Source organism: Sarcophilus harrisii, chromosome 1, assembly GCF_902635505.1.
Source record: "Sarcophilus harrisii chromosome 1, mSarHar1.11, whole genome shotgun sequence".
In the NCBI taxonomy this organism is placed as follows: Eukaryota; Metazoa; Chordata; class Mammalia; order Dasyuromorphia; family Dasyuridae; genus Sarcophilus; species Sarcophilus harrisii.
In genome coordinates, this window is record NC_045426.1 from 190548093 (window position 1) to 190576084 (window position 27992).

The 27992-nt window shown below is 34.0% G+C and overlaps 1 protein-coding gene across 4 annotated transcripts in view; it reads left to right on the plus strand.

The window, feature by feature from the left end:
- The first annotated feature begins 5100 nt into the window (after window positions 1-5100).
- The window catches only part of FAM81B (family with sequence similarity 81 member B), a 79478-nt gene continuing 56586 nt past the window's right edge, over window positions 5101-27992 (plus strand). The window contains exons 1-4 of one of the 4 annotated variants that reach the window (XR_004234071.1): window positions 5101-5249; window positions 5605-5717; window positions 13872-13936; window positions 24940-25183. Coding sequence is in view for 3 of the 4 variants with exons in the window: in XM_031967629.1 (XP_031823489.1) it covers window positions 13893-13936; window positions 24940-25183 (288 nt within the window). In the remaining variant the exon portion in view is untranslated. The remainder of the gene's footprint in view (window positions 5250-5604; window positions 5718-13871; window positions 13937-24939; window positions 25184-27992) is intronic. The other 3 variants (XM_031967646.1, XM_031967629.1, XM_031967635.1) reach the window with 3 other exon arrangements.

Consider the following 27992-nt stretch of genomic DNA (forward strand, 5'->3'; position numbering starts at 1 on the left):
CATTTGTATGTGCTATTTACACTAATACTAATTTTTAGTATTTAATTATTATTTAAATACTAAGATTTAGTTTACTATTTATCCCTATGTAAACCATTTTTTTCATGATTAAAAAAGTCTATGTTTTAAGTTGAAGGACAATATGTTACTGTTCCCCATGTTTCTTTTCTTCCTCAAATTTTAGATGATTGAAAGGAATGAAGATTACTCAAATTTTCAAATTTATAATATTGATCACTTCAACTGGTTCAGTTTATTCATTTGTTGTGACTACTTGTTAGCAAAAGTCAGGACCAGGTCTGGGAGTTGAGAGCAGAAAACAAGAGCCAAGGGAATGAAATATGCATTCACCATAGCCGTTTGTTTATAATTAGGAGTCCAAATAGAAGCTGTTTGTTACGAGGCTGTAGTTAGGTTTCATAGAAGGGTATCACAAATCAAAGAGTAAGAACAAGAAGGAGGAAGAATGGTGAAGGAAAAACAGAAGGTAAGGAATTGGTGCAAATTACTAATTAGGACCTAAAGGGAGGCTAAATACCAATCTGAGAAGAGATGCTTGTTTGTGTTGCGTTTGGCAGAGGTATTGATAATAATTAAGAAATTGGGAAAAGAGGTGGTACTGAAAAAGGAGAATTATCATCACAATAGTGGGAGAAGAATACTTATATAGGCATGTGTAGGTAAAGCTTGTGAGAAAGACAGACAGACAGAGATAGATAGGGACAGAGACAGAGAGACAAAAATTCAGAGGGGGGAGGGAGAAGGAAAAGGAGGGGGAGAAGAAAAGAGAGAAAGATGGAAAGAGGAAGAGGGAAAGGGAGAGGAAGAGAGGAAGAGGAAGAGGAAAAGGGAGAGGAAGAGGAAAAGAGAGGGGGAGCTGAAGAAGGAGAGGGAGAGAGAAAGGGAGAAGGAGAGGGAGAGGCAGAAAAACCAATCAGATTTGCCTTTCAGATTGATGAAGTAGGCAGGCGCCAATATGGAGTTATAGGAGAAAAACCAGGAAGGGCTTCATTGCCCCATAAAATACTTCCTCTAGGGTGTGCTATTTATTTGAGTTTATTTGGATTAGGACATTAACCCTTTTTGAATTCATATACCCATGGAAAAGGGCGCTTCCTTCCATACTTTTTGGTGAGATCCTTTTTTATAGCTGGCTAAAATTACTGCATACAGAGAATGGTAACATTATAAATATGTTTTTGATAAAAGACTTCTCTAATTGCTCTAGTAGAGAGCAAGGTAGAGCAGGGGACAGAGAAACACCAAAGACAAATTATCCCAAGCTCCTTGCAAGTCAGACACTTCCCTCCCAAACAAGGTTCAACCAAATGGTCTTAGAACTAGTCCACCTTTATCTGGTGAATTTCTACTCATCCTTTAGAGCATAAATCAAGTGTTGCTTTTATATGAAGTTTATGATGACCTCCCTAGTTGTTCTGATTTGTAGTGCTAGTGATCTTTTTTTATTATAGTTACTCATGTTTGTGTCTTGTCTCCCTACTAAACAGTAAGCACCATGAATCAGGGATAATGTCTTTTCCTTATCATCATCTATATCAAATTTTAATTTTGAAAAGAACTTTACATATCTTTCACACAAACTCTCTACATATAGATGTTTAATATTGTTCTTTGTTCTTGAAGAGGACCATGACATCAGGGAGGTGATGCCATGAAATGCAAGTGAGTTGGATGTAAGTGAGGGAGGGCTGTGTAAGGTCAGCTGCTTCACTTTCCCCTCCAGAGGCATTTGGGTCCTGTGGTAAGATATAGAGCAGGATTTCTGGAGATGACTCTGGATGCCCTGGCAGCAAATGCTTAAAAAATGTTTACTGAATAAATGACTAAACAAATGAAAAGTAGTAGGGAATGGTGCAAAACAGTATAATGAAAAGTGCTGTGACTGATGACTCAGAAGTTCCAGAGCTCTATATCAATTTGACCTATAAATCATTAGCCTGAGCCTCAGTTTCCTCATCTACAAAATGGGAATAATAATTATAGCATCTAATTCACACAGTTATTGTGAGGAGCAAGTGAAATAGTTAATATAAATTGTTTTGTGCATCTTTATGTAGCAATCAAATATCAGTTACTATTACTGCAATTATTTCATAAGGAAAATGAATGATTAAATCACTGTCATATTTCACTCTTTCCCCAGATCTTGCCAGTAAAACAAAAGGAAAAAAAAAAGATCCATAGATTTGTATTGTAAGTTAGCATAGTACTTTTAAATTTACAAAGTCCTTTTGACAAACATATGAAACTGAACAACAAAATCAGCAGAAAATAATGCTACATGCAATGTATTGCATCTAAGTAATATGTAAATTGTATTAATTGATAGCACTAAAAACGTAATGATTTTTATGCTCCAACAAATAGCAAATAATTATACCAACAGCATGAAGTAAAAATAAAAACACTTGCTCATATTTGTCACTTCAGCAATAGGATGAAGCAATTAACAGAATTAGGAAAAACAATTTGCATAAATAATATTTTCACAATAGTAGCAGATTTATTATAAAAGGAAAGATTGTCCCAATAAGGCTACCCCAAATCAAAATTGAAAATGAAACTAGAAAAAGCAAGTTTTTCCTGAAATCAAAACTGTAAATATTACAGTGGGTTGCCATAAAATGTTTTTAAAAGAAATATAATCAGAAATATAAAAGAAACATGAAAAAAATTCATTCAGAAGAGACTGGACTAATAGCCTGCTCAAAAAAAGATAAAAAATAAAATAATATTATCTAACAAAGGTGACAAAGTGAGATAAGACAAGGCAAAAATTAAAATAGGAACTAAAATATCAAATAAAAATGACAGTAAATAAACACATGAAACAAAGTTACGAGAATGGTAAATGAAACAAAATTTCATTCAACTAGCATAAATAAAAGTTGGCCTTGGAAGCAGCTCAAAATAATTCCACCAAAAAGACCTCAAATACATGAGAAAAATAAAATAACTTTGTCAAAAAGAATATCAAAAACAAATTTATCCCAGAGACAGGAGAAAAACAGTTCCAAGAAGGAGGTACCCAAGTGTTACAATAAGTGACCACCCTAAGAGTAGAATGAGGCAACTAGTTTATAGAAATACACAATGACAAGGTTTGGTTTGGTTGGGGGTCAAAGTCACAGAAAAGCTGCTATTGACACTTAATCTCAGCTGCTGCAGCATCAATTTCTTTCTTTAAAAATATTGTTTGTTTGTATATTTCTTTCTTAGTTTGTTAGTTTTTAAGATTTTTTAAAATTTTGAGTCCCAAATTCTATCCCTCCAGTCCTTCTTCCATCCATTGAGAAGAAAAGTAATACGACACTCATTAGGAATATAAAGGCATGCAAAACATATTTCCATATTAGCCATTGAAACACCAGTTTCTCAGATCTTACTTTGCATGAGGCTTATTCTTCCATCGGTGTGTTTTTGTTTAGGGCAGGGGTTCTTAAGCTCCCTGAATTTGTTTTTAAAAATATTTTGAAATTGTTATTTCAATAGAATTTGTTTTCCTTTGTATTCTATGTATTTTTTTTTAATTTGAAAACATTATTCTGGAGAGTCTATAGGCTTTGCCAGACTACCAAAGACATTCATAATATGGAAAAAGTTAGAAATCCTCTTCTAGGAGTATTTTGTCAATTGGCTCATTTTCTACATCTCTCTTGGAAACATAAAGTAGTCAGTTCTCCTATCCATCAACTCCCTCTGCGAGGGAATTCTGGGTGTCTCTCAAAGAACCAAAGGAGTCTTCCTCAACCAATCTCAATCAATGGGATGCTCAGGGAGGACTAGCAATAGCAAATAATTACCCCTCAGGTATGAAGGTTTGTCAAGCCCTTTCTAGGGCTGCTCATCTACCTTTGGTCTTCACTTGTCACTCAACTCTCACTTATGGCTCCAAGAAGCAGTAGCATGTGCAGCAGCCACACCCTGGTAAAAACCATTTTGACAGAAGGATTATAACAGATAGAGGGTAACCAATGGGCCTCAAACCCATCAATGAATTAGGGGAATATCTGCCTCAAATACATGAAGACTTTCTCTCAAAGAATAGGCAAATGAGAACTAATTTGTTCCAAACACCATAAAGGTGGCTGAAGCAGGTACTATTTGGAGTATTTAAGAGCTTAGTCAAACATGGAAGACTAAGGATCATCTACAGTTTCCCAGGTCATTGCCTTTGTCTTGCCACTTGACTTCAATGACTCTAGAAGATAAAAGTGGGGCTGACAACTTTGCGCAATTCTGGATTTAATTAAATCCAGTTCACAAATGAATCAAGACATCACCTTGTGATGTCAATAGTCCTCTTTGAGAATGAAGGATGAATAACACCATTTGCTGCCAAAATTAACCTCGAGTCAGGATTTGTGACTACCTACTTTGCCTTATTTTTATATCAAACAATAGAACTGAATGTGTTTAGGTCAGGGGAACAAAGCATGAGCAAGAGGTATAGGAAGGGAGAATAGGCTTCTCCCAGATAATTTTTCCATTCAGAAGGTAGAAGAGACAGAAATTGGATAGGTGTGGCAGGTAATAGAGGGCTGCTCCCTGACCAAGGACAGAGGAATGGGAAAAGATTGGATGTGAGTGACATTTAGCAGTCCATTCCACTACTGCCTTCTTCTACTAAGAGATAGGATGGGTTCTTCCTCGTTTTCTAATTGTCATCTTCTATAGGAGCAATCCACAAGAATTTCAAAGTGCAAGAGATTCAGGATGAAAGAAAAACCCCCATACCAGGGCAAAGACCCTCTAATTTGCCAATTCAGCCCACAATTCATCTGAGGAAGATGAAATCTTTTTTCTCCTTTCATCCCAGAGTCCTCAATATCATGTTAAAATTCTACTGTTTCCTGTGACATACAAGCAAAAATCCATTCAGTTGTCCTAAGAATTTTCAGCATCAAATTCTCAGTAGCAGTTCTCCTAGACTTACAGACTTGAGGTTGCACATGAATGATTTCATTTCATTATTGACAGGGGATATGAAGAAAAACAATGGAAGATTCTGGCAGTTTCTAGATTCCATTGCTTTAATGAGTAAGAACCAACCTTTGACATCACAGAACCCTAACACACTCACAATGCCCAGTGTTTCACTTGGACACTCAGATATTTGAAGCGTGGTTAAGATGCAATGTCCACTGAAAGTCCAGTTTTAAAAGAACATCTCTCTATATCATCTGTTTGCTTTAACACAATTACGAATCCAAGCATCATGAGTTCAGGTATCCGCCTCACTTTTTCTCTCATTCATATTTGTTAGCAGAGACATGAAATATTATGAAATAAACCTAAAGATTTCTCATAATTGGGACAAAATGGAATGACAAATCATTCTTTCCTTGTTTCTTTGATCTTAAAAATGACACTATCCTAAACAATATTTCCAGGAAGTGTCACAAGGAGTCACCTGTAAATAATGAGCAATTTATCATATTCTAATTTTTAATAGATATGAAAAAATCCCCTGCATTAGGAGTGCTTTTTACCAGAGTATTTTACATGGCTCTTAGAAACAGCACTCCTAGAAGAAAAATAAGAATAATTTCCCTTGCTTATTAAGTTCTTTATCTGATTCAGCATTCTGGTAACCTAGAGACTGAAGTAAACAAAAGTACCTCTGAGACAGCCAACTAAGAGACCTGTAAAATTGATGGCTCCCTATCCGATGCTGCCGGTGACACACACAAAAAGCAAGTATTGCAAAGTCTTGATATTTGGGGGTAGAAAATTCAGCTTCCAGGTCTTTCAAAATGTTGGGTTGTGTAGAAAGTTCCAAAACATGCTAACCAAGTACTTAAATCCTTAAGTTCAAGTCTTTTATCCTGTAAAAGACACTGATGGCTATACAAGGAAAAAAGCAGTTTTTTTAATGAGTTTTTATTGATGTCTTATTTTAAAATATCAACCAAATTTTCCCCAGAATCTCTCCCTTTACTCCTCCCAGAGATGACGCCACATAACATAGTATTTTTGAAGAACAAAAAAGAAGAGAAAAATTAAAACAACTTATCAAACTATGACAGAAGTCTGAAATTATGTGCAATGTACAACACTAAAAGAGCTCCTGCCTCTGCAAAGGGTTGGGATAAAGATACTTCTGATTGCTAACTAATCATTTGCTTATTAGAATGTATCAGAGTCAGATAGTCAGAACTGATAAGTTCTAACAAGGAACTGATGGATCTTTTCTTTTTGAGATATGACTATTTTTTGTTAATTTGCAACATTTGATTTTGTTGGTTTTTGATGTGTGTATGTGTTCATTCTATGTATTTACATTCTTACAATCATTGTATATATTGTTTTTCTTTATTCTGCTTATTTCATCCTTTTTATTTTATGTAATTTCCCATGATTATCTGTGTCTATCACAATTATCATGAAAAAAAAGTTTTTGATATAATGTTTTTTGGGTTGAAGTTCCCTCTACAACAGTATTTCTCACCTGAGGAGGTCAAAAAACTAAGATCAGAAGAGAGAGGAAGAGGAGGGTGATTCATTCCATTGTACAGTATGCAGAACTTCTGGAGAGAAAATTTCCTTTCCCAAATGCAAATCAAGGCATGCTCTGCACCCTCGATCATTTGGGGTCCTGAGACAGACATTCAAGGACTTGCCCAGGGTCTCATTACCAGTAAGGATCAGAGTTTGGATTAGAATACAGGTCTTCCTGGCTTCAAAACTAACTCTTATTCCATAATGCCTCTCTAATTGATTTTTAATGAAGGAAAAAACTGCCCTTCCCAGACTCTTCAACACCAGTATGTGGAAGAAACTAGATAGATGTAGCAATTTTCTGTTTTCCCATTCTATTTCCCATAGTTTTAAAAGAATGACAATAATTAATAGCATAATAGCTATCATTTATGTAGTGCCTACTATGTTTTTTTTTAATATCAGTAAAAATTTTCTCCAGCATCCCTTCCTTTATTCCTCCCAGAGAGTGATCTCATCTAGCAAATAGTATTTTTCAAGGATAAAAAAAAAGGAGAAATCAGAACGACTGATCAAAATATCACAGAGATCTGAAAATATGTACAATGTACCACACTCATGGATCTCCTGCTTTTGCAAAGGAGTGAGATGGGTTTTGTTAAACTCTTTTCAAATATTTTCTCATTTGAAGGAGTTATGCCTATTCTCTCCTTAATAACCACTGCAACATCAGTGCAGTGATTTTTCTGGCAAAAGCCCTTCAGGAAAAACATGGATGATGTGCTAATGGATATTAAAAGACAGATAAACATTGTGGTCCAGCAGAAATAGCAAAGAAAAAAGCCAGAAGACCTGAATTTAAAATCAAACTACTTTAACTCTTAGATCTCATTATCTGTGAAATGTGTGTGTTTGACAGGGCCTATGCAATTCCTGACAATTCTAAATCTATGTATCTAAGAAACTAATAAGACCTGATCTATTCTCCTTTCACCCTCACTGCCTACAGTGTAAACTATGCACAGTCATGTAAAATAAGGTATTCCCACGCATGGGACAGAGTAGGTAAGTAGGGAAACTACACAGATAGGAACAAAAGAAAACTATTTTAGTAGTAAATAACTTAACCAGCAAGGCATTGTGGTGTTCTTGTTCTTTAAAATATAATATAATGGTTCTCTCTGGGAACAGGTTTCTTGGGGAGGTTTTCTGGAGGCAGCCTTAGTTTCAGTTAAGAGTAATAATCACCCAAAACGCAGTCAGGTGCTAAAAGTTCAGATCTTTTATTATCTCCAACATAACTCGGTCAGTTTTCTTAGAGGCCTTTCTCTCCTTGGTTCTAAGAGCTCTTGCAGCTTTGTCCTTTGCTTCTGCCTCTGCTTCCTTCAGCCTCCAGCCAGCACCAAGGTGAATCTGTCTTGCCTCTGAGGGCTTTGCTGAACTGGCTGACGCTCCCTTCTTCAATCTAATTCAGTTGAAGTCTCGACCAAGCCTCTGTCCACTTCTTATATATGATCTCCCAAAGGTTAACTCCTCCCCTCCGAGGGAGGGATTAAGGGAGGTGTGAATTTGGATATCTCAATACTAAACCCTGAAATCTCCCAAACATGTGAACTCCAGTGAGTACTTAAATACTTCTTGCTTATATGAGCTCTCTAAAGGTGTGAACACAAGCATTGTTTCTATCAGTTGTACTTAGTACCTTGTTTCAAGTTCTGGCCCATAACATCTCCTCATAGGATCAAATCAATCATACTGAACCATGCCAAATCAGATAATTATTGTCTCTATCAACTCTAATGATTTAACAGTTTGTAAAGATTCCAACAAGGCACTGTTACTTAGATCATTCATCCATCATGGAAATAGCCTCTTAATATATAAAGTTTCCTTTTCATGGTATTAGAAAGTATTTCTTCTCCAGTAAACAAGGCAGCACAGTATATAGTGAGTACCAGACCTAGATACAGGAAAACTCATCTTCCTGAGTTCAAGTCGGGACTTAGACACATACTAGCCATGTGATCCTGGGCAAGTCACTTAACTGTCTGCCTCAGTTTTCTTATCTGGAAAATGAGCTGGAGAAGGAAATGATAAACCACTCTAGTATCTTTGCCAAGAAAACCCTAAATGGGGTCACAAAGAGTCAGAAGAAGCTGAAAATGACTGAAATCCTGAATTGAACTTTTGTTCTATATTTGGCTGAAGTGCTAGCTGCACAACAGTCACATATTTAGACACAATTAATCTGCATGAATGGCAGCAGCAAATTTTGTCAGGTAGAAAAATCAACCAGTAAAAATAGGGATTGAATCAAAATGTTCTCTGCTCTTGAGCAATTATATAGTTCTACAATGTCTTCAACATGGCTGTTTCCATTAGTGCATTCACACATACACACACATACACATTTACCACAAAGAATTTACCCAAAATGCTGGAGAATTTCTCCTAACATTGCAAAGAAACCAGCAGAGACCTCAATCTCTGTGTCTGTTATCAGTCCATCATTTTATAAATCATAAATTTCTTAGATGATATCCTTTTTAATGAATAAACTTCTTTATAATTAGTCTATTAGCAGGTAAATATAAATTTTAAAAAATATTTTCCCAATTCCAGATTAAAAATTTTAACATTCTTTTTTTATTTTGAATTTCAGATTTTCTCTCCATCCCTCTTTGCTATCACAAAAAGAAGTGTGATAAATATTTTTGTATATATGTATCCTTTTCCTTTTCCCTTAAAAAAATTTTCTTTAGAATACAGACTTAGATATTGCTGGAGTAAAGAGATTGCAGAATTTTGTAGCCCTTTGAGCATAGTTCCATATTGCTATCCAGAATGGTTGAATCAGTTCATAACTATACCAACAATATATTAGTGTGTCAAGTTTTCCATATCCCCTCCAAAATTTGTCATTTTCCTTTTTTGTCATGAAAAGCAATCTGATAAGTATGAAGTGGTGGCTCTGCGTAGTTTTAATTTGAATTTCTCTAATCAATAGGGATTTAGAGCATTTTTTATATGTCTTAGGTTTGATTTCTTCTTTTTAAAACTGCTTTCCCATATCATTTGACCATTTAACAATTAGGGAATAATTTGTATTCTTATAAATTTGAGAAATGGGGCCTTTAAGAGAAATTTGTTAATGATATCCTATAATTTGATTAAATTGTAAAGTGAGAGAAGAGGAAGATGGAAACAAGCATTTATTAAATAATTATAGTAGTACACTGTGCTAAACATTTTATAAATATCTCATTTGATTACTCACAACAACCCTTGCAAATAGGTGCTATTATTATCCCATTATAACTGAGAAACCAAGGCAAATGGATGTTAAATAATTTTTTCAGGATCTGTAGTATATGTCTAAGATTAAACCTGAACACAAGTCCTTCTGCCTTCAGAGCCAGCAATCTATTTATTATGCCACCTAAGAAAATAAAAGATAGGCTGGAACCGTATTGTCTTTAAAGACAGAGGAGTACACATTTAATCTTAGAGACAATTGGAACCAGTAAAGTTTATCAAGTAGGAAAGTGACAGAGTTTTATCTGCACTTAAGAAAAGTAATTTGGCTGATCGTAAAACAGGGAGAACAGTTTAGAGGCCATTGCAGATTACTTGCAATGCAGGCAAGAGCTTTATAATAATCCATATGGTTGTTAAGATGATGGCTGTATGACTAGAGAAAAGGTAAATGCAAAAGATGTTTAGTGGTATAAATAGTTAATTTGCCAACTGATTGATTACAGGGAATGAAAAAGATGGAAGAGTTAAAGACAATGAACCTAAAAGAATGGAAGAATGGGTAGTGCCTTCTGTGAAAATAGGGAAATTGGAAGAGGAAAGAGATTAGGAGGAAATATATTTAATTCCATTTTGGGCATTTTGAGATTAAGATGTCTCCAGTTTGACATGTCCAAGATGTATATCAGTTGAATATCCTTTTTTGCATCTTTTTATTCTTCTAGTCTTGTAGTAATTTTGATCTTTACTCTAAAAATTGAGTTGTTTCATTGTACAAAAATAACTGATTCTGGAATGACTCATATCAGTAATGAATCATTTCTTGTCTATTAAAATAAAATTGATTTTATATCAGTAATGAATAATTTCTTATCTGTTAAAATACAATCAATTTTATTTTTCTGGTGTTTTCTAGTATTTGCTATGTTCGGTGACTACTGATTCTTAAAGTATTCATGATATATTGACAAGTAGCCTCTGAATGGTTTGTTAAGTCTTTATCCTCGCCAATTTTCATTTGTAGTTATAGATATGTATAAATAGTATTCATATCTATTTAATATGTAGCTAGTGTATATACTCTGGTAGAAAAGTAACATTTATTTCTGTGCATGTATATATATTTATAGATACATACATATATATATATATATATATATACACACACACACATATATTATATACATGCATATATATTGGGAGGGTATTTTTAAAATACATATTAAATTAGCCAAGGAATAACAAAAGTCTTTAGCTTGTGTCCATTTTTAATGTTTTTTTTTCCTCTTGTGTATTTAATTTATTAATATTTTTTCTTTTTTCTTTTCTTTCTCTTTTTATTTTTTATTTCTTTCTTTACATAAATAAAATCACTAAATTGTTTTCATTAGTATTTTTCTTATTAAGAGTGCTTTCTGAACATTTTTTCATATGGTTAGTGATAGCTTACTTGTCTATTTATGACAAATATCTGACCATATTCTTTGATCACTTATTGTTGCATTTATTTATATTACCTATATTTTTAGATATCAAACTTTTATCAGTGATATTGCTATAAAGATTTTTCTCAACTAATTTATCTTCTAATTCTTTTTGTATTTGTTTTGTTATCATTAAATTTCTGATTTTATGAGATTGAAATAGTTTCCTTTTTCTTCATTATTACTTCTGTATTTGTTTAGTTAAAAATTTGAATTTTTACCATAGTTGCAAATATAGTTCCTTCCACTCTCATCTAATTTTTTATCATATAATTTTTCACAAGAAAAAAATCTATGTCTATCTCTATATGATCCTTTATATTTAGATCATCTATCAATTTGTGGTGTATTGCTATATATCAAGCAAGATGATGGTCTAACTAATTTCTGTCAGACTTTTTTTTAATTTTCCAGTAGTTTCTGTTCAATAGAAAGTCCTTACCCCAATAATTGGTGACCTTGAGTTTATCCTCCCACATTAGTTTAACCATGCTGCTTAATTCAAGCTTTGCCTGACACTAATGCTGGTTGGATGCTTGGAGGATCCCTATATCTTCCTTTATAAAGAGCAGAAAATGGATTCTCATATTACTTGAATCTACATCTATTGCTCTACCTGGTTTTAACTCCATGGAACAAGATGAACCCATGCCAAGTATCTCTTGGTGTCCCCTTTATCCTGCTTCCTTTTCTGTGTTGATTCCCCTTTTAGATTGTAAGTCTTTGAGGACAACTATTGTCCTTTTTTAAAAAATGTCATTGTATCCCAGTGTATGCCCAGTAACTTGCACATAGTAGGTACTTAATAAATGTTCATAGGATTATATTAATGGGTACTTAATAAGTGCCTCTAGGTGACAAATTAAGATTTATTATTTATTTTCCTCTCACAATCACCTTATAAGATAATTAATGCAGGTATTATTATCCCTATTTTAGAAAGAAATTTTCACAGGGTCCATTTTTCCTGTTTTGCCTTGGTTTTGAAGATTTCACTTGCATAAGAGGATGCTAAAGTGGAAAATCCCTCAGAAAATGAATATGTGTACCTGCCCTGCTCACCAACTTAAAATCTTAGAGCATTACTGGGGGCAATTAGGGATAATGGGGCTTTTCCAGAGTCATATAATCAGTATATGTCAGAGGTAGGGATTGAATTTAGATTTTCTGAGATTCCAAATCCTCTTTCTACACTGTTATATTACTGCTCTAATAGAAATCACAGTAATCAAGGTTTTCTATTCCTAAATATAAAGAAGGTATGCTAGACACCAATTTGTAATCTATTGAAATAGAATGCCATTCTTACTATGTACACCAGTACTTAAATAATCCAGTGATTTTTAAAATTAAAATTAGGGTAAATCTGTTTTCTCTTTCTTTCTCTCACTGTGTCTCTTTGTCTCTGTCTCTTCCTCCCTTTCTTCTTCTTTTCTTCCTTTCCTCCTTTTCTCATTCCTATCTGTCTCTCTCTCTCCTCTTTTTTCTCTCTCCATATATATATATATATATATATATATATATATATACATACACACACATATGCACACATATGTATATATGTATTATATATAAACATATATATTATAGGCATATAAAAATACATATTACACATACTTGACTTTTTCTCTTTTTATCCTTTTTATCTAAACCTGCAATTTCATTGGTAAGGGAAAATTGAAATGTGCAAAATCCATCCATGGATGCAGACTGGCACTAGTGTCTGATATAGCCTTAGAGAGTAGATTCAGGGCATGCAGTTGTCAGATAACTTGTGCAGTGTTTTTCAACTAAGGTACCAGAAACAGAACTGGAACTGTGTCTGCCTCAATCAAAGGATAGTGCTATATTCACTCTATAATTCTGCCTCTTTCCTCATAAAAGTACTTTTTAAGTAAGTTTGAGAATAAATGCATTATCATAACTATAATGATTTTCTCAGATCCTCTAATATAATATTTCATTGCATTGCATGTTGTCTTTCCAATCTTTGTATGAACAGTTGTTTTCAATTATTGTAATTTTTAGACAAAGAGTTGTTGAGAATACCTATATTGGGTACAATAATCTGTCATTCAAACTTCATTGGAAGAAAAATATTTGGCTAAATTTTTTTTCAAATTTAGTCAACATGCCAGAAATAATTCACTATGTGATCAATTATTCTAAAGTAATTGAACCATTCTATAGATAATGAACTTTTGACTTATGCCTTCTGAAATCTTTTTGTTTAAGGACTTATTATGAGTCTTGCTCACTTAAAAATTAATAAATGTTTCCAGAGACACTGCCATTTCTCCTTCAAAAAAAGGGAAGAACTACATTTTAAACAAATTGAATTAGCATTAGCTGAATGGCTATGGTGTAATAGTCAATAGGAAAGTGTTTAATAATGGTAAGAATTTTTAATGTGTATAGTTGGGTTTCAAATTTAGGCAATTCATTAAGATGTATGAAAGGGAATTTTATGAATGATAGATATCACAATTATTGCACTCTACTGATCAATGTCTTTCTAGATTTGGCTTTTGATTTCTATCATTAGCAATATGAATAAGCCAAGAAGACTGAATGAATTTCCCTGACATAATACATTAGATATACTGTCTGAAATTCAAATGTTTGTAAAACTGATAATAATATCTTAAAAATTTGTTACCTTTGTTTTAGGTAAGATTTCCTCCAGCCAGAATGTCAACTGAGAATTCCACAGATCTAGTTCAGTATGCTCCCAAGTAAGTCTATACTTTCAATAGTTAAAGTTCAAATTATTTACTCTAATTATTTTGGCTAAGACAATTAGGTTTAAATGACTTGCCCAAGATCACACAGCCAGGAAATGTTAAGTGTCTGAGGCCAAATTTGAACTCAGGTCCTCCTAACTTCAGGACTGGTATTCTATCCACTACACCATCTAGCTACCCCTACTCTGTTTTTTAAATCCCTGGCCATAAACTAAAGGGTCTACAAGAAATCAGAGAGATCATATTAGTCCAGACCTTTGTCAAGTTTCCCAGATCTTTCTTTCAGTTCTCCAGAAGAAGCAAATTTTATAAAGAGAGCCTAGGTGAACTTTTCTATGACTATAAATTATATGGGTAAAATTCAGAAGATTGGAAAGCAAGGTATGAATTTTATAATTGTTGTAACCCTTTATAATGAAAACAGACAGGGAGAGGGGAAAGAGTTAATGAGAGAAGTATAAGTAGTCAATGTCATCAGAAAAATGATCCCATCCAAAATATTCCATGCAAATAAATAATGACTAATGGCCTTTAGTATGACCAAACCATAGACATAGGCTGAAAAGCATTAATGATTTTGCCTCAGGTCCTTACTTTAGACCTTCTCAAAAATAATTATGACTATTGAAATGAAGCTTTCCCCAATTAAGTTTTGCTAAAGCATTCTGCAGTGCAATAAAATATTCTACTTAATATTTTCATATATTTATATATATATATAATTTAATATAATAATAATATATCTATTCATACTTAAATATCTTTTCTCTTACCCCATCACTTCCCTGGGAAGGGACATACACACAATGAACACTATGTTTATTTTTTAAAGAATGTATATTTCTTGCTTCTCCTATTCAGTTCTCTCCAAATATGCATTTATTCCAATTCATCTAATAACATATTCTTCATTTTTTTATTATTGATGATTTTGGATTGGTCATATCCTGATAGTGGAATATTGCAGTCTCCTACTTTATTCCACTTTTGTCTCTTTCTTTTTATATTACTGCTAAGTTTTATATCACATTTAAATAGCTATTGTATTGTTTTACATATAAAATAAGAATTGTTATATAGTTTTTTTCTTTCATTATATGATATCTTTATCTGTTTGTTTCAAGATTTCTCATATGAATTATATTTATTACATACTGGCACTGCATTACTGTTTTTCTTGAATCTGAAATATTTTAGACAGACTTTTCAACTTAAACCTAGGCACTTTTTTCATTAATTTTTTTTCCTTATACCTAATAGATTGATAGAGTTTGACTGTGGGTTCATTCTGTAACTTATTGTTTCAATGGGAGAATTAAAACATGTAAAATAGTATTAGAACAACATAAAACTATTCAAAATTATGAAGGAAAAAAGTCAAATCTGGGACAAAAAGAAAAAAATCTGTATAAAAATTATATCTATGTAAGGGACAGAAATTATTTTATTAATCATCATATATACCTTATAAGGCTACATATTATACCTTGGACATTTTTAGGAATTATATAAGTATTTATTACATTTATTTAAAAACCTGTAGTGAGCAAGGATAAGGATCATTTCTAATAAAAAACAAGTGTATTTGGTTAAAATCTAATGATTGCCTATAGACTAAGAAATGAAAAAGGAATAAAATCATTGAAAGACAGTCACTTGGTTGTATTTCTTTGTGTTAGATAGACAGCAGGAGAACTAGGATAGAGTAGTATCACAAAAGTATGATGAGAACATCAAAGAAAAGAGGATAATCAACAGTGTAAAAGGCAACAAGGAAGAAGATTGAGGAAAAAACCATGAAATTTGGCAATTAAGAGATTACTGGTAACTTTACAGAGAGCAGTTTCAGATGAATAAGGTAGGAAATCAGATTAGAAAATAGAAAAATCAGAATGAGGGGAAAGAAAGTGGAGATAGACAGCTTTCTCAAGGAGTTTAGTCAACAAAGGAAAGAAATATATAAGATGAAAGTTAGTGAGAATGGATGGATCAAGTGAGGGTTTTTTGGGAATGGGGGAGACCTGGGCATATTTGTAGGCAGTAGAAAGATCAATAAGTTTGCCTAGGAATGGTGAAGGGCTACCTCTTTATGTGAGATGGGAGAAAAGAAATGAGCATAGCAAAATATAAGTAAATGATATGAGATGAGGAGGCTAAAAAAGAGAGCTCTAAAGGGATAGCCTGAAATGGTTTAGTGAAATATGAGACAAGCTTCTCAACTGAGATATTGGGAGGGATTTGAGGAGAGAAGAAAAGCTACTGTGGTGAGCAGGATAATGAGTCAATTAGGGAGGTATGAAAGAATTGCCTGAACTATGAAGTTCCAGTTGAAATTATATAACATAAATTTGTAGAAAATCTAGTCATCACTCCAAGCTAGTCACTCTACCCACTGCTGTATAATGCATCTCCAAGATACTCAATCATATTCAAAATAATTTTGTTGGAGGGTACAGAATTCTTGTGGAATATTAGAAACCAGTTCTAAGTTCAAGGGCCGAGGGCACCTAATTCATCTCCTTCAGGGAACTCTATACTCTATATCTCCCTGAGTTCAATTTAGGGAGATCTTGGCCTATCATAAGAAAGATGGGTGTTAAGTGCCTTTGTTTCATATTCTCTGATCCATTACACCTCCACTCCAGTACTCCAGTGACAAATTATTTAAAACTTGATTTCTTGGCTCATGCTTAGGTCTCCCCTAGATGAATCAGGGCATAGAGCTACTACTTATCTCCTCTATAAAAGAAATGTTAAAATATCCAAAAAAAACTTCTTGCAAGTGCCCATTTACAGAATAACTTAAAATAGGATTCTTTAACTTAACCTATAATTACTATTATAATCTCTCCCAGGAAGCTAAAAATTAAAATCTAACCAATATGCAAAGCAGTTTCTGAGAACACGTTTCACCTTGGCTGTGTACTATTCAAACAACTACCAGTCATCTTTCTCAATGAAGTAATTCATATTTTCCTTTAGTCAGCTGAACTCAAAAACTCTCTGGACTCTTGAACTCACCAGGTCACTTCCAAGTTTGGATATATCGATTATGCGGTTGATGCTTGGTCGTATACTCTGGAAAGGAAATCTAAAATAGAAAAAGTGGTCAGCGGCTAAGGTGTTAAGTTTACCTAGTGAGATTGCTTGACAACATTCTTTGTTGGAGAAAAGTTAACCTATCTTCTATCCATTATTAAAAGTCTCAGAGTTACAAGATGCCAAGAGGTTGGCTACAGGATTTATAAGGTCCCCTTTGGCTCAAACATTTCTATGATCTATGAAAATTTATTTTCCCTTGAGACTTAGGACTTTTAGCTCTGAAGATCCTTAATTTGATTTAAAACTTTGTAGATTCACCTTAAGGTGAATATAATCTCTATATGTGATGCTTCTGCTTCTTATTCTAAGTTTCCAGAGGGAAAAAAGGAGAAATAAAATGAAGTGATTTCTCCTGGCAGCCCTATAGGCTGCCAATATATATTTCAATAATTCTCACAAGAGAATATTTGGGGAGGTAAAGGCCCTCTGGCTGACTACCAGTGCTTTATATTTAAAGTCTGTGCACATAAAAGTTTCAGTAAGTCAAATGAGTAAAATGATAAATGATTTATTATTTCTTCTTTGAGTATAATAAGGCATCTAGGCCTGAAAGGAATTGTTTTCAAGGATTTTTTTTAATATGATGGCAATCATTTTATTTTACAGTGATACATAACTTTTGCTATTATATTATGAAAACTGATATTTCATGATCCTTGGTTTAGTAATATTTGGATATATCAGAAGGTAAATAAAAAATAAGAGCATCATATTGTTTGGGGATAGCTCAAATGAGTCCTTTAGTAATGTTTATGCCACAGAGTGATTGTGTCATTTTTAATTAGAGACAGCGATCATAGTCAAATTCTACCTCAGACTTTTACTGTGTGACCTTGAGCAAGAAACTTACCTTTTTGAGGATTATTTTTCTCACCTGTCAACTAGGGAGAACAGTAGTTGGAACATTTATTTTCAGAGTTATTTGGTGAGTCAAATGAGAGAACGAAAACTTTTAAAGTGCTTTGTAAGCCTTAAAGAACCATGTAATTATCAGATTATATGATTCTCATTTCCAGACTAATTTCAGGAGTCATATCAAAAGACCTGAAATAAAGGGAATGAATTAGCAAAAGAGCCAACTTGTTCGGGATGTATGTGTTTGCATATCTGTGTCTGTGTGATTCCTTCTTGGTTCATTTTCCTGAACCAAAAAATGATAGCCCAGATAATTCTTCTTATTTTTATTATTACCTTTAATATTTCAGGTTCATTAAGTGAAATCTCTGAGAGATTATGAAATGTCTTCAAGGTCATCCCTATAAGAAGTAGAAATGGTACTTTTATTAAGCAATATTTCTAGGGACTGGAAAAGATGAAATAATTTTCCTGGGACAAGAGGGACCTTGAGTCCTTTTTCTAGATGATCATTACATGCCTCTGAGTGAACCTGGGGTCCTATAGGCCATATTTCATCCCATCTCTTCTTTTCCTCTCCCTTTCCACCTCCCTTCCAAGTCTGGCTTGTGCATAAAACTGAGTTTGGCATTGTTTCCATTTGCATTTATCTGATTTGCTTCCAGTTTCTCACCTTCGGAATCATATATGGAATCTACAGAATAGCCCCATAAGCCTTTCCCTCCAGATCCACTTCTTCCCTTCTTCCCAAATTGTGATGGTGAGAATTATCTCACATTTATGCATATTTGCATAATATTTATGTACAAGTGCTAGGTGCTGTGGGAGATGCAAAAATTAGTGACACATATTCCTCCCTGGAATGTTTTCATGATACTTAACATAAGTCTCCTAAATTTATATTGATCTTTTCATGTTCGGGTGAATGACAAAACCACAATCTAGGCAGCTTCATATCTATTGTACATATAGCAAAACATACTAAGTTTGTCTTCTGTTTTTTTCTTTGCCATACTTATAATGTGGTATTGACCAAAATCATACCTCTGTCTACCCCAAACCAACATGTTTTTAATCCTTTGAAGTAGATTTGTTTGTTCACAAGAATAGAGCAGGAAAAAAAGTGATGTTATATATACACTTAAATTTGCTAACTAAAGCACAACTGGAGTAAGCCATAAAAATCTAATAGAACTAGTGTATCAGGGAGTTTTTTGGTGAAGATTCCATCTTTAAAATATGTTGGGTTCTTTTTGCTTTTCATAGTTTTGAAATCTATGGAAGTACAAGTAAAAACATTTTCTCTGAAAAGGTCTCTAAAATTCTTTCATCAAGGGGTTGGTGATTTTTGTCCACATTATACCAGTATATTAATTTTCCTCATGTTGACAGCTTAGAGATTGGTGCCTTTTGATGACTTAAAAAAGATGAATAAAAAAAAAAGCAAGAAGATTGCATATGTCAGGAGAAAATCTCAAAGGATAAGAAGTGACCACAATCTGACACTTGAGAAAAACCATTTTGTTCTGCCACTTGGATGTATGGATAATTTGAATAATGATGTCAGGGAAATTTATTTATGGTCTTTTCAGGACTGAGAAAACTGCCTACAAAATTACTACAACAAATGAGTCAGTCGATAAACATTGCTATGTGCTAGGTGCTATAGTAAAACCTGGAACACATGTGTAATGTGTAATTGAGCAAATAAATCAAATCATCCTTCCTTGCCCCAAGTAAGTAACAGTATTCCATGCTGACACGTGCATCAGGAGAAAATAGATTTCAGTTCTTCACTGGGTGTGAACAAAGTCTGGGCACCTTCCTAAATTTCATAGGCAATCTGTTCCAATTGACTGAGGAACATTGTAATGCATTATAGGAGCATTTTAATGCAAAGCTTCTTAAGTAACTGAATATGGGTATCTTGAAATTATGATTTATTATCAGTAAATGTTTGATTTGCATACCTATTTTATATACTTATGCATCTGGGGTTATGTAAAAATTTCTTGGGCAAGTTTCTTTCAAGTGAAAAAGTTTGAGAAGTCCTGTTATAATGCATATTGTACAATTATATAAAACCAGGGAGTGGGTTAGAAGCATGAGTTTAATGGAACAGTGAAGCATGAGAGAGAATCATCCTCTAAAAAGAATGATTTCTGGTGGAACTTTTCATCAATCAAGGCTGCTTCTCCTCCTCTTGGCTGGATCTTGTAATTTTCAAAGGCTCTGGAGAATTTGGACATTTTACTCCATGTCCTAACAGCATCTTCAAAAACAATTCCTACAACAAGATTCAAGAACAGACTGTATTGATAAAGAAATCAGAATAAAGACTTAGCAGAGAGCCTGAAGAAAAGAGAGCCAAGCAGAACATCTTGGAAATGACAATGAAAGGACTTTCAGGAGCTGAGTTATACCTTTTCCTACATGTGATCTCTGGGCTCAAATATGCTTTTTCCCAGACTCTGTATGTACAGGCAGAAAAACATGTTATAATCTTTTGGAAGAAATGTTCTAGAAGAAACTGTTAGTTGTGAGAAGGGACCACAAAATCTAAAATAGTTTTATAACAAAATGTATTAGTTTACTTGGTAGAGGAGAGAAAGTCACAAAAAAAGTGTGTGGCTCCCTCTCTTTAAGCCTCTGTGAGATTCAGGAAAAGGGTATAAGGACATTTTCCTGATTGACTTCACATAAGTAATAGGTAGTCTCCAGAAGTGTGGTTTGAGATGAATATCAGCAGTTAAGTCAATCTAACGTGGGAAACTGAAAACAATATCTGAGTTCCTTCAGACAAATACTAGTTGGCATCTAAATATAGCTCACAATCAACTCACTTCCCTTGAGCATCTCTGAGGTCAGTCTGACCTCTATAAGTAAACTTTGGGGTTAGACCATTTCTAGCCACATAAAGCTACATTTAAAGAATATTAATAAGTGATAATGGGCTATTTTTCACAGTACAAATTATTTTTACTCTACCACTTTAGAAAATGCCACTTTGTAAAATCTAACTAGAAGCTCACTGAAAATCCGTGCTGGAAGCATAGTATTATAAAGACATTGGCCAAACCCTTAAGGTTCTAGCCCTGAATAGGTATAGTGCCAGGTCAGTATGAGTGTACTTTGAGATAATAGCTCAAGAGCCAAGTAAAGAAAGGCAAAAACACAATCCCTACCATCAAGATCACATTCTAATAGAATTACTAGATACATACAAGATATAGTATAAATGGAAATTAAGCTCAGAGAGACAAAAAGTAAAGTTGAAGAACAGAGTACTTTGTGTGTGAGATAGCAAGGTCAATGTAGCCAGACATGAAGATATATGCAAGGAAGTAAAATATAGCAAGACTAGAAAGATAGGAGAGGACCAGATATGAATGGATTTAAAGGTTGAAAAGAGCATCTTTAATTGGTTCTAAAGTAGAGAGCCCCTAGGATTTATTAAGTAGGGGAATCACATGGTCAGACCTATGCTTTGGAAAAATCATTGTTAGATTTGAGTGAGGAAAGATGTTGCCTTCAAAACAATTAAACAATTATTACAATGGTCTTTCCATGAGTCAATAGAACCTATACCACAGTGGCAACTGTGTTAGTGGAAGAAAAGAGGACATCATAAGAAATATGTCAAACAATCACAATTCACTACAGATGAGATATGTAGAATAAATGCAAGAAATTAGTCAAGAATGGTGTGAAGATTACAAGTCTGGGTGACAAAGAGGATGGTGGGCATTCAACAATAATAGGAAAGTTCAGAAGAGTTAAGGAAATGGTAATGCCACAAAAACCTAAAGGGGAGAGAGTATACAACAGAAGAAGATGATTTAAGTAACAAAGGTTGAAGACAGATTCAAAAGCATAAGGATTCATAAAAGACTATGAGACTTGATAATTATGAGATCACTGGGAACTTTGGACTACAGCAATGTGAATGGAATGATCAATGATACAAAATAATCAAAAATGAATACTATGGAAGTTATAATAACCAAATTTTATCCCAAGGATCAAATCTGAGTGTATGTTTTTCCTCATATCTTCATAAATGTAGGGGTCTATGACTATGGAAAACTGCAAATTTCAGTTTTTCCCCCTCTTTTTTCTTCTTTGGTATTATGAATGGCTTTCTGGGAGGAGAAATAGAAAAGGAAATTTAAGTGATGTGAAAACAAATTACATCAATACCAATGGGTTTTTTAAAATAAAAATAAATGTCAACAGCCAAAAGTAAAACTAAAAAGAATTTACCCACATCTTTCTGGACTGACTTCCCCCATAGAATTCCTCTTCATGGAATCCTTTACTTTTAAATGTGTAAAAACCAAAGGATTTTGAGTAGAGGAAGGGACCTGATTGTAAGCATCAAGACATTTGCATAATCTAACACTACAATAGAAAATGGATGGGAAGGACCTGTTAGGAAATTATTGTAATAACATAGGAAAGTGATGATGAGCACCTGTATTCATGTTGAGATGGTAGGAATAGAGAAACAAGAAAAGATGTGAAAGATTTTCAAGACAAAACGCACAAATCTTGGACATGAGGGAATAGAGAAGAAAGAATCAGAAATAATCCCAAAAATTTTAAATAAGGTGAATAAACTATTTAATGGTAGTGATACTAACAGAAATGGAGAAGTACAATCAGGTTTTGAGGAAAACAGCACAAACCCTTCCTTTGTCTCATTCCACTGTTCTATGCTCATTCAGAGAGCCCTCCCTGACTTTCCTAATCCTACCCTACCATGCACTTTGGCCATATCCAACTAACAAATAAATTTTCCTTAAATATCACATTTTCCATAGAATCAATAACCATTGGAAGTATCATAGACATAACTTAGTTCATGTTCCTCATTCTATACTATTCCCATGTTGAAAAATCTCCTGTGGCTCCTTATGTCCTATTGTATCAATTATAATCACCTCTATCTTTTAAGATACAATCTGGCATAAGTTAATTCATTTGATATCTCCTCCAATTTAATAACACATTACCTCAACTTGTCAGCATATACTCAATGCTTATTTACAATTTATTTATTCATTTAATCTATTTTCTGTTCTTGGAATGCCCTCTATTCTATCCTCTTAATTTGTAAATTATATCTCCTCTTCAAGTACCACCTTCTCCATAATGAAGCTATAGTCTACCTCTACTCTGAAAAAGGTGTCCCTAACTAATTCTCGAAAGGAAAAGATTAATATCAAGGCCATGAGGTCTAGGATCTCAGCTTTTTCTGAGGCAAGGCTGAAATGTTGTGGTGCATGGATATTTATCACTACACCATGTTGGTTTAAAAAGATTTAATTCATTAAAAACTCTTGAACAGTTATCCTGTAACTGGATAGGGTCAAAATGATTCCTAAGGTAAAAATAGCTTTGTTTAGGATTAGTGACTTTCTGTTGTATGGGGAACCTGTAAATTTGTTTAATACAAAGAGCCCCAGATCTATTATTAGGAATCTTAGATTCCAACCCAAGGCCAAAATTGATTTATTTACATCACCATGTATAAATCATTTAATCTCTCTGAATTTGTTTTCTTATCTGTAAAATGCTCTGCTTACTTTACAAAGAAAGGGTTTTGTGAATGTTAAAGTGCTATATAAATATTGCTTGTTGTGTTGTTATGGTGATAATTTATTAAAGCAACATACCTTTCTTTCCTCATTGTCCTCTGAGATCAGTTGTGGCAACATATTTATAGGGAGCCATTCTGTCTTCTGGCTGCAGTTTCCAATGACCTTCATGGTGAAATGAAAGTTTTATCTTTCATTTAGGATGAATGTCGTAAGCAACCACTATCACTAAGACCAATAAAGACTGCACCCAGCACAGCCCATCTATTAAGCTTCTTAAATTAGTCCAAGATACATTGGTTGCTGATTAAAGGAGTTCTTGTATCCGAGGACAGCAGACGCCACAAACATAAGAAAACAAACATTCAGCCAGGAACAAAGGGACAAAGAACTTGTTTTCCTACAAGTATCTCTTGATATAAAAACCAGGAAGAAAATAAATTTTTCAAAGATCCTCACTGATGTCTTCAAGCATTCTTTCCAAATTCTTTTAAAAAGAAAAAAAATTGTCCAGGATTGATGTAGCACATACATAGTCACTGCTGGACCTGCGAAGGCTAAGGCTAGCATACACTGAGTTGCGTAGACTTTTATAAAACCAGTTGGTTGTCTGTATTAAATCTAGCTTCAATTATGGTGAACCCCTGGGAACAATGGCTACAGGGGGCACACTGACCCACATTTAAAACAAAGCAGTTCAAAGCTTTCATGTTGAACAAGCTGGATTAGAACCATGTGGGTCATTGGACTTTGAGACTGAGTCTCAAAAAATAAATAAAAAGACAAAATCAAGAAAGAAAAAAAAACTATTCAAAGTTTTTTTTGTCCCAGTGATGCTATGGGGAAAGTAAGTCATTATCATCTATGGGACTTAAACACAGATATTAAACTACTCCAAGCAGGAAGGAAGGAAGAAAAATTTCTTCATAAATAAAATGCAGGATTTGGACTAGATAATTCCTAAAGTCATGTCTAGCTAATAAATCTCATAGCTTACAAAGTTTGTTTGGACTTTGTTTTGTAGAAGAAAGAACAATAAGGGAAAACAAGACTCAATTGTTTCCTGGTAAATTGTGTCAGTTAATAATGAAAATGAACTTTTATTCTACTCTATGGCTAATTGAATGATTTAAACACATGTAAGATGTAAACCTTGTAGCATAAAACTGTTACGTTATAACATACCATTTGTTTATGTGAAAAACATTTTATGAGTCATGATGTCAAGATAGTGAGATAGACCTGCATTTTAGAAGGAATATAAAATTAAGATTCTGAGCACAGTGGTCTTTAAAACTTCACTCAACCTTTTCGTTTCACTGAGGTCACTGTTAATTCCATGAGTTGATAGATACTGGTGGAAAAGAGAAAGGAACTTCTTCCTCAAATTTATCAGTATAAAAGTCTTTGATTTCTATTTTTTTTTCCTCTGGCCAGGAATCAGCCTTTTCTTCCTGCTCTTCCAGGGAATCTGAGGTATCCTGTAGAAGAACAACTCTCTAGCCAGGAGAGAACTATAGCTGTTCTTCTTGAACAGGCCTTTCGCATCAAGGAGGAGATTTCATCTTGTCTTCAAGGGAGCCATGGATTCCAAAGGGAGGAATCAATGGCCCGGCAGCTGCTGGAAAACCACATCCAGACAATCACCAGCATTGTCAAAAAGCTCAACCAAAACATCCAGGTGACTTCTTTTTTTTCCCATTTGGTGACATCATTATTTAACGAAGAATATCTACTACAAATACCATTTTTTAAAATGACATAAATGGGTTTTCCTTGATAAAATAGTAATTGATTAGTGCTAAAATTATCACATGAAGGAAAGTAATAGAACTGAACTGAAAATTCTCATTCCTAGAGTAAATCAAATTAAGGATTTTTTGGAGTGTAGAGGAAGAGGAAGAACAGGAAGCAGAGACCCTAGTAATATTCCAAGTCTGGCAGATGAACACACTCTCTCTTAATTCCATCCCTGATCTTAAGAATATGGACTGTGGCCTGAACGCTCGGGCCAGGTGATACATAGGGTCTGCCCTTTAAGATGGAGCTAACTAGTATGGTTGTAAGAGGCTCTAAGAGGGGTAGGGGGACAATAGGAACTTTAGAAATGGGGGCAAAGTTCCTTCAGAACAGAGGTATATGAGTGAGGATGTGTTCCTCCCTAATCCCTCATCCAACATGATAATCTTCCAAATTCTACCACTATACTGGCCTCCTTCCCATCCTCCCTCCCTTGACTACTGACTTAAGAAGAAAAATTGTTCCTATCTACCATCCATCCCTGGAAGTCAGTATCCTGGGATAAAGATGCAACTAATGCCCTAAGAGCTGTAAAAAAGGTAATTTTTTTGTTTGATTATATTTGTCAATTAGGAGTTTTTTTAAGATTAAATCACTGGTACAAGCTAAAAATGTAAAAATTCTTAGAACATGTATTAGATAAATCCATTGATAAACTTGAAAATAAATTAAGAAAACCAAACTATTTGAAAATTTCACCAGAAAAGTTAACCACAACTTCCTGGAACATCCTTCCTTTGTCCAGAGAGACAGAGACAGAGACAAAGAGATAGAAACAGAGAAAGAAAGAGAGATATAGTGACACAGTCAGAGACAAAGAGACAGAGACAGAAACAAAGAGAACTATCCTGGATGGATCATGGATCTGACTCTTTTTATTCTTAAATGCAAGGTCAAGAAACCTTAAAGATCCATTTTTTCCATACTTAATCTGACAAAACATTTGTAAGAATGTTATAAAACAAGAACAGCTAGATAGTGCACTGGATAGAATACCATCTCTAGAGTCAGAAACACCTGAATTCAAATATGACCTAAGACAGTTGACATTTATAAGCTGTTTGATTCTGGACAATTCACTTAACCCTGATCAACTTGCCAAAAAAAAAAAAGAATGTCATAGGATCGTATGTTTAGAATTGGAAGGAACGATAGAAATTATTGAATCTAACCCTCTCATTATCTCATTTGTCACATGAGAAAACTGAAACCCAGAAAGGTTAAGTGATGCCCAGGATCACACAGCCAGTTTGTGGGGTGAACCTTGAATCCTAATATTTTTTACACCAAGTCCAGTGCCTAATTCATTCTGAAAATAATTAAATAAAAACATTTGTTTTTAAAATTTCACTTTATTTTGAAGGTATATTTTCTTAGTATAAATAAAGGATTATTATTTGTAGCTAATGAATAGTAATTTAGATATTAGCCGAAGTTATTAGTCAAAATATTCCAGTGCCATCGAACTCAGTTAATGTTGCTTCCAGAAGTAATTAAGACTTCATTGGGAGCAAAATAAGTACTGCAAGTCATAGTCAATCAACTAGCATTTATTTAGCACCTACTATGTACCAGGCATTGTGTTAAGCATTGGGATACAAAAAAAAAAAAAAAAGGAGAAGGGGGATAATAAACAATCCCTGCTCTCAAGGATCTCATAATCTAATGGGAAAAACAATATGCAAACAACTGTGTGTTAACAGGAAATTGATAAATAGAAAGACATTTTATCTTAGAGAAAATATGGGGCCATTAAAGATTCTTGAACAAGAGAGTGACTTGATGAAGAAGCAGGAGAGCAACATGGCAAACGTGTTTTAGAAACATTATTTTAACATTATTTTATAATGATTTGAAGAGAAGAGAGGAGTCAAAGCAGTAATCCAGGAAGAGATGATAGGATATGAAAGTCATGGATTAGCTAATAGAAGTGTAAGGAGGGGAGAGATGTAGAGATAGAATTGATAATATTTGGAAATTAATGGGATATGGAAGAGGAAGGAAAGATAAAACTTAAGAAAGACAATGAGACTATGAGTGTAGGTGAATAAAAGAGTAATCCTCAATAGAAATAGTGGAGTTTGTACTAGAATGGCTTTGGATAGGAAAGTAGAAAGAAAACAATGAGTTTTACCTTAAACATATTGAGTGGGATGACATCATCTTTGAGAGATCCTGTCAATTAATAATAAAAGACTATGATCTCAAGAGAGAAATGAGAACTTGTAAATGGATCTGGGTTGTTTGCATAGAGGTAATAGTTGAGCCATGATCAAGAATGTGTAGGGATAAAAGAGAAAGATCCCAGGAAAGAATCTTGGAAGGGACCCTCTTAATAGGAGATAAGATATAATCGATCACTCACTAGACGAGACTGAAAAGTGGCCAAATAAATAAGTTAACCAGAAAAGAACATTGTCATGAAAGAGAAGGAAGGAGAGAATGAGAAAAGTGAGGTGGTCCCTACTTTCAAAGAAGATGGACTTATGGGACATCTCCCAGGGATCTCCTGGCCACTCAGAGTTCATCAGTAGTACCCTTCTCACTCTGAGATGGGCTTGAATAGTCAGAGTGATATCAAGTTGAGCCCCACTGAGATGCTTAACTAGCAAAAGTCAGAGCTTGTGTCTGGAGTCCAGTTACTGAAATGTGGGTAAATTGAATCTTTTCAGCTTTCCTCCTCCCATTTT